The sequence below is a fragment of the Tribolium madens genome, unplaced genomic scaffold, assembly GCF_015345945.1.
Source record: "Tribolium madens isolate multiple individuals breed KSU strain unplaced genomic scaffold, Tmad_KSU_1.1 Scaffold_96;HRSCAF=242;Tcas5.2_LG5, whole genome shotgun sequence".
Taxonomy (NCBI): Eukaryota; Metazoa; Arthropoda; class Insecta; order Coleoptera; family Tenebrionidae; genus Tribolium; species Tribolium madens.
The window spans coordinates 3,469,037-3,476,993 of record NW_025401068.1 but is presented as its reverse complement, the minus strand read 5'-3'; the positions used below and the strand labels follow the sequence as shown (position 1 = coordinate 3,476,993).

The following is a 7,957-nucleotide window of genomic DNA, read 5'->3' as shown; positions in this document are numbered from 1 at the left end:
GAACATCCAAATTTTTATTGTTTAAAAAAACACACAACAACGAAGCTTGTTTGGAAAATAATACACATGCTAATCAAGAAAACCTAAGATAAAGGAATTTAAAAAAATTTTGTACTGCCGATCTCGAATAGCACTAGCATTAAGTCACATCCAAACATATCACCATTAAAAATACACAAAGTACTACATTATTTCTACAATTCTATTTGCTATTTGATTCTTTTTGATACTTTTCGTACTCTTCATCACTCAAGAACCAAAGATCAGTCGGCATTTTAGTAAAAACGTTATTCATTATATCCGTGAAAATACCAGCTAAGCTATCACCAATACTATCTTTCAGCTCCCCGATTATTTCTAAGGCATTTTGATTGATAAATTGGTTAACAGTTTGACCTGAAAAGTAATACAAGTGATGATACATAATCAGCAAAATAGAAATTGCTTACCTAAAACTTTATTTCCGTTGAAAAGATTATGAAGTTTCACTTTCATTCCTCCAACTTCAAAATCGACATGCATTTTGTCAATTTTTACAATTTCGCGGCCTTCCCGAAGTGGAAAAATCACAGTCGTGATGACCTTAGTTTGTACATTTGACAGTTTAAGGTCACAGGCCCCGTGTCCCACTAAGGGCAAAACCAGGATTTTTCCTTTAAGATTGTACTGAGATTTGATACTCAATAATGGCAATTTTAGGCCAAAATTCCACGTTTTGTTAGCTTCATTAAATCTGAATACATTTTTTACAAAATCGATTTTTTAAATTATTTCTTGCTTTCTTACTCGGTGTAAGTTGGTGTGGAATTTGAAGGGCCAGACACGACTAAATCGTAGAGCCCTCCTGTAAGTGTGATAGCGCCCGAGCCCTTGCTTACGGTGACTTTGTCCAAATATAAGGGCTCAAAAGGGTCCACATTCATGTCAGGGATACCTAGAAGGAAAAATAATTAAATTTTCCACTATTAATCTGCATTTATTTATAGAAGATTGTAGAATTGAACCATGATCGATTATCTGCTACAAATAACGTCAGTAATAAGATACAAGTTTTGTTCTAATACGAATATAATACAAAATTAATAGTTTCTGAGTGATTAGTAGTTCTTGGAATGCAATGATTGATTAAACGTGCTTACCTCTTGCTAATTGTGGAAACATTTCAGTAAATAAGTCGTTAAGACATGTATTCAAATCTGGGTCGGATCTTCGGCATACTTGCAACCAGGGGGCTAAAATATTGTACAAAAAATATTATTTTGAATAATGAATATGCATTTTTAAAGGAATAAACAGTCACGATTAAGCTTAGCATCTATAAATTGTACATAATTAAATAATTTTCTTGTCAAACGTATCAATCATTTTTCTATCAAATTAAATTATTTTACTATTTTGTATTAATAAATAATTCTTTAATGATAAATAACAATGTTTTGTGACGTTTCTGCGTATTTGGTTAGAGTTATATTAATATAAAGTTATAAATTTAAACATCAACAAAATACATGTTAAAAATTAAAATATAATTTTAATTTAAAAGGGGGACGAAAAACTTGTTCTACATCTTATTAAAGAAACAAATATATGAATTTATTTTAAGCGCGTCTTGCGAATTGAATAATTCAATTTTTTTTTACTTTTTGATTCCGAACAAAGTTTTACAAAAATAAACTTGAATTTCATTTTTGAAAGTCAAATTAAGAAAAATGGACTGTTCTCAGAACTCAAAATTTTAAAAATAATTCGTAATAATCTCAGGAAACGATAATTTAATGGAGAAAACGACCTCGAGATTTTGACATTGCTTAAAGACAACGAATTCAGAAAAAAAACTAGTCTTAAAATTGGCGGTTTATTTTTATCCTTAGCCTCAATTAAAGTTTTAAGAACTGAACTTCTTTAATAAATTTGCACAGACATTACGGAAGTTATAAAAAAAATTAACCGGAACTCTATGATTAATCAACAACAAAATTTCCTTTAATATTTATTTATGCGCAGAGATTTTAATGGCAGATGTTATGTGCAGCTAAAAATAAACAAAAAAAACATTATTATTATTACTATTGCAATACATCATAATTATGAATATTTTTTTCTCTTACAATAATAAAAATTTTAATTAAGTTTTAATGAACAATTGAATATTTGGACTTGCTTTTCCACAAAATTGTCTAATTTTATTAAAATAAGACAAAAGTAAATTTCTTCCTGTTCAGAAAATTTCGGAAATTTATTTATAATTCGAAAATGCAGAGGTATTTAATGTAAAGTAATTAATAATAATTGATAGTAAACGTTATTTCTTAATCAAAATTACTCTTTTTGGAGTTCATTAACTGCATGTGCTAATTATTATCGTTTCTAATTGAAACGAATTGATAAGTGAACGAAGTTTCCAAACTTAAAAAATATATATGTGAAAGCGTAGCTGAATTTTGTTTTCTAGTAATGTAGTGTTGTTTTTTTTTGCTTTAAAAATAGAAGGATTTAAAAAATGTAACAAAATTTTTACGCTGTATGGATGGTCGAGCAAGGCTGTGTGAACTTGAGTGAAATGGTAATTTATCCGTACAAATAAAATGAATAAAATATAGTACTTACGTCTCTTGGTGAGAAGGGGAGCATCCTTGACTTGATAACTGGAGACTTTCGTATGAAAATAACACAGAATCGTTGCGAAAATGTAATAGTGAAACATGGTAGTTCCAAGAGACCCTGTTGGTAATCACAAAAACCCGTAACCGAATGAGTTCGTATTTTCATGTTTAGTACTGCAAATTGACTTCACCCCATCCTATTCTGAATTAGAATTAAAGCAAAACGAGCCAATATGATACTTCTTGCCTTAATCTTTAAGGAGGGTATTGCATCACTGCCAGGTGAAAGTGGAAACAAGACATTTCTCTTGGCAGGAATGCGCTATATTACGTATTACATTATTTCTTAGATATTGGTAGATAATTACATATTTTCTGGAGTAAATTAAGTACTTTGAATTATTCACATAAAATAATTACAAAAACGTGATGTTTTGGGTCAATTCTGGATTTGGAACAGGAATTGATTCGTGATGATTTATTAAATTCGGAAGCACGTCTTTAGATAAAAACTTGTTTTTATCACACTTTTGACGTGCTTAGAGTTTTTGTATTTCCTTAATTTGCGTCGTCTACTTTCTCCTATTATCAAAAATATGTTGATGTGTTATTACATAACTTGAATATATTACGTCAAGGCTACATAAAATAAACATTAGCACATCTGAAGAAGTGAAGAATTGTCCCAATATTTAAACACCGGTTGCGGTACAAAAAAACACCAACAAATCGTAAGAATTTATTCATTTTAAGTAATAAATCATTTGGGTAAAAGTAGATTTAAAGGATACTTGTGGTAAATTTTGTTCGAGAACTTTTTAAAAATGCTGGCAATTGTGTCTTCTAGAACAGGTTTGATCTCATTTGCGACATTTTTCCAATTGTCGTTCAAAAACAAATTCATTGCCTCACCTGAAACGAGCCGAGTTTAAGCAATCTAACAATAATCAATAGATTTAAATTTCTACAACCTACTTGGAAGTGATTGCAACTTAAGCACTAAAAAATTGTGAAAAAAATTTCAGTTGCAAGTCACAAAACGTCGTTAAGTGTGCTTGATTTGCCAATGACATCATTGTAGAGGAAATGATGAGAATAAATGACAAAAGTCAAGTCATTTTGTGGAACATATACTTTTTTTAATTAGTACTTACCCAATTCTTTGTCACCATTGAAGAGATCGTCGAGCTGAATTGTCGCATGTCCGATGTTAAAGTCCACGTAAAAATCTTTTATGTTGAAGTAGGTTTCATTGTCTTTGTGGACTCTCTGGCCTTGCATAATGACGGTGGCGTCGATATTTGCTGAAGAAATGGTAAGAAAATATATTAATTAATAATTACTGTGTTTGTTGGATTACCACAAACATCTATGTATAAACACGATTTGCGTCAGAAATCGTGTAATAGCAACTATTTCTTATGTTTCAGTATTATTACCAATATTATGCAATAAACACTAAATTAAAATATAGGACGGGATGTTTTATCGCTAGTTTCGGATTTTTTTCAAAGCAGTTACAAACCTGTTGAACTGGATTTTTACTTAATTTCGAGCACCGGAGCAAATCCAAAGATTGTTAATGAACGAATAAAACAAAAAGTAAGAGAATTTTGAAAGAGTAAAAATGTCTTTTGCTGTGCAAAATTCGGTTGAAAAAAAAAAGAAAAAGAACCAATACAAATTTAAGACATACCTACTTTATTAATTAATTTGGGTTAATAGTTATTTGTATTACAAGGAGAAGAGTGTATCTTTTCCTCCCACAGGTGGAAGTTACTGTTTCTCTTGATATTCCAGTTTTGCCATTAAATTATCAGCATGTTTTTTCTGTGAGGCTTGTAGGAAAAAAGGTTTCCAGAAATTAATTAATTTCTTTTTTATTTTTGAAAAAGTAAATCTCGTATATTACCTATTTTTTCATGGTTTTTATTGTTTTTGTAACAGACGCAGGTGAGTGGAAAAAGCTGTTAAATTACAAACATGTTAATTTTAATTGTATAATTATGACACTGTCATTATTATTTTTTCATCTGCAAAATTGGACTATATTTTTGTGTTTTCATTGTTTTAATTTGAACTAAAAATTAAAAATAATTATAAACAGCTTTTGTCTTTTTTGTCATAATTTTAATTATAAGTTTTTGGTTTCTAAACAATTAACAATCTTAACGACAATTTAGTGAGTTTTATGTCATCACAGTGAAGTTATATGAAATTTTTTAAAATTATTTAATTTGTTTTGATTTAAAATAATTGTCCTGCCTCATTAGGAATTTAATAATTGAAAGAAGAAATAATAAATGTAGTGGGCTACAAATTTATAAAATATTTTAAACAAGTTAGTCCAGTCCAATCAAGGACGATTAAATAAGTGTCCTTGGTTTTTTCATAAGATTTCTTGGTGTGTCCCCATTAAAAGTTACCAAAGAAAGTTAACGTTCTCAAGAATTTTTGTTCTTCTCCTAAATTTTTTGGTGATTTTTGAAAGGCTGTAACTCATCGAAAAATGGTCGTATCTAGATTTAAAAAAAAAACATTTTGAAGCTTTAAGTTTCTAGTTTTGAGATCTTTTGGCAAATATTTTTTTGTGCTACGGTTATCACGCATTTTTAAGTAATAGCGCGAGAAAAACAATCTAAATTTTTATGTTTTTGGTCTACGGACGTGGGGAATTTGTTTTTAGTTAAGTCAATGCATAGGCTGTATAGCATATTTAATATGCCTTTTTCATATTCTCTTTACGTTAATTTGTCGCTGAGATATTTGGCTTTAAATGAAAAAGGATCCTCTTGTCTTTGATCATCGATATCTCAGCAACCAATGACCCCACAGAGAATATAAGGGTAGTGTCAAAAACTGGAATAAATGTCATACCATATCTCTTACGATTTTTTAGAAAATATTTTTTTTTCACCTTTAACATTGGTTTACAGAAAAGAGAAAAAAGTAAGTTTCTACGTTGTTTTATTAAATCTACCGCGTGTTCACTATTGATGTTTTTAGGTCTTTTTACAGCTTAATGTCCTTCCATACTCCTGTAAATTTTTAAATCGATCCATCAAACCGTTTTCTCGGACCGATTGATCAAAGTTTTGCAGGAACAATTGTACACATTGTTTTTGAACACCATCTAATCTTCGTCAAGATGAGAACAAGATTTTTTCTCAGCTTTCTTTTATAATTTTGCATTAGTTAAATTTGAAAAAAAAAAAAAATTCGAAAGATCTCTGAAAAAAATGTTTGCTTTTTTTTTAATTAATCAGTAAGTATTGTTTTTTGAACTTTTTTACAAAGAACAAAAAAATTAAGCAGTTCATTGTTTCTTAAATGTTTTTACAAATTTTCAAAAAAATTATCAATAAACAAATTTTGCTTATTTTTTTATTTTTAGCAAATAACTAATGCAAAACAAGTCAAAAATAGTTTTTTTCATTTTGATGAAGATTAAGCACACAATATGTGCAAGTGTTCCTTTAATTCTATTGCAAAATTTTGATCAATCGGTCCGTTATTACTTAGAAGTTATTACTTATTATTTAGAAGATAACCGTAGAAAAAATATTTGCCAAAAGATTTCAAAATTCGAAACTTAAAGCTTAAAAATAGTTTTTTTGTTAAACTAGATTCGACCATTTTTCGATGAGTTACAGCCTTTCAAAAATCACCAAAAAAATTGAAATTTTTTTTTGTTCCTTTAATTTTTTGGAGTAGTATAGATCTAAGCTTTTGTTAATTTCATAATTCTTTCTTTATAAATTTCAATAAATCTGATGAATTTGATCCAATTTCTCCAAGGCGATTAAATGAACCCTTTCAATTTCAATAAATATGTATGTTCGGGCGGTCCTCTGTACCTGCCACCCTTATAGGGTGGGGGTTGTAATACATTTTATCTGTATCTGACGAACAAGCGTACGAGCAACACGTATCCTAAAATATAAGTAATAGTTATAGCAAACAGTTTTTCATTATTATCAACATTTGGTCCTTCGAGCAAACAATTCAAGACAAAACGGGTACCCACTAAACAACGCGTCCCAACAATGTACAAAAAAACGGTAAAAAGGTAAAATAATCTCACAATAATTTCCTCGGCTAGTCCCTGTGCCAGAAATGGGCATCATCAGAATTCGTCCTTCCATCGTATATTTGCTTGTCAATTCCAAACGTGGCAACCACAATTTTATCCTTATTCTGTCTCTTTCCATATCAATTCTACAATACATTTAATTTAATTCATCCATACCAAGTTTCTTCCGATTAAACCTACTTTACATATTTGAGTACAAACTTGGAAGGTCCATAAACTTTAATATCTCGATAAGTTGACCTGACAGCTACAGCTCCAGAACCTTGATCGATGACCACTTCTGGTATACAGAGTGGTTCACAACTCGGTATATCAAATTCTGGAATTCCTCTAGCTAGAAGTGGACGCAAATTCTCGACAGAATTTTTTATACAGTCGTTTAGATTGGGATCGGAACGGCGACATACTTTTATAAATGAAGCTAGAAATATTCAATTTATAATTAGTGTAATCAAGATAAATACGACTTACGCAATTTTGGTTTTCCTCGAACTATGTTGAAAACCGCAAAGTTGTAAATAACAAAAATAATCAGTTTTTTATTACACATGGTGGTTAACAATGAAGGAAAAATATACAGTCTAATAAGTGTGTTAGAAATGTGTTAATAATTTCGAAGTCAGCAAATTTGATGGCATACATTGGCTCTTCCAATGGCTTATGCAATATTTGTATTTTATGTACTAAACAATATGTAATAAAGTTGTGAAAAAAATAATTTTTTAACTGTAATTTAATTCATCCAGAAATTCTAGAAAATTTAGAAGTTAGAAAGGAAAACTTCAAGAGCAGAATGAGTTTTCAACGCTTAAAACATATTTTATGTTAAAATTAAACTTTCGTTGAAAATTAATCCATTATTGAAAAGAGCATATACCTGCTTCACTGGGCAACCCTTCAGCTTTAGGAGTCGATTTTAAATAAATATACTAAACTTTTTCTTGGGAAGTTTCCGTGCTTACATTTTTTCGTAATTAATTTAAGTAATAACTTTAATTCTGCTGTGTTTCCACAAAAAAATTAATTTATTTTCTTATCATAAATAAAAATTAAAATTTGTAGTTATACTGTATGTCCCTCCAAAATTGCAGTGCAGTGAAAAGAAAAGTTAATTTTTCTCTTGATTTTTGAGTCTTATCACATTGGCGGTTTTATTTATTTGACAACTATATGTCACTGTGATAAATAATTTATTAATTAAATAATAATAGTTCTTGTTAGTTCTTTGTTTTTTATCTTAAAGCTGCTTCTTTGAGTTGCT

The 7,957-nt window shown here is 29.4% G+C and overlaps 1 protein-coding gene across 1 annotated transcript; it reads right to left on the bottom strand.

The window, feature by feature from the left end:
• Positions 1–7,281, bottom strand: LOC123013892. The gene is made up of 10 exons (XM_044412745.1): positions 7,168–7,281; positions 6,877–7,117; positions 6,688–6,821; positions 3,758–3,907; positions 3,366–3,515; positions 2,608–2,721; positions 1,140–1,232; positions 787–934; positions 450–733; positions 1–396 (listed from the first exon to the last, which is right to left on the bottom strand). The coding sequence occupies exons 1-10, from the start codon at positions 7,244–7,246 to the stop codon at positions 203–205; spliced, it is 1,587 nt and encodes a 528-aa protein (XP_044268680.1). The 5' UTR covers positions 7,247–7,281; the 3' UTR covers positions 1–202.
• Between the last annotated feature and the right edge of the window lie 676 nt (positions 7,282–7,957).

Bases quoted from the DNA above. Each gene is read 5' to 3' on its own strand.
- LOC123013892 (XM_044412745.1), bottom strand. From the start codon at position 7,246: ATGTGTAATAAAAAACTGATTATTTTTGTTATTTACAACTTTGCGGTT. The intron at 7,118-7,167 runs GTAAGTCGTATT...GAATATTTCTAG, and splicing joins TCGAGGAAAACCAAAATTGC to CTTCATTTATAAAAGTATGT. The intron at 397-449 runs GTAAGCAATTTC...ATTACTTTTCAG, and splicing joins CAACGGAAATAAAGTTTTAG to GTCAAACTGTTAACCAATTT.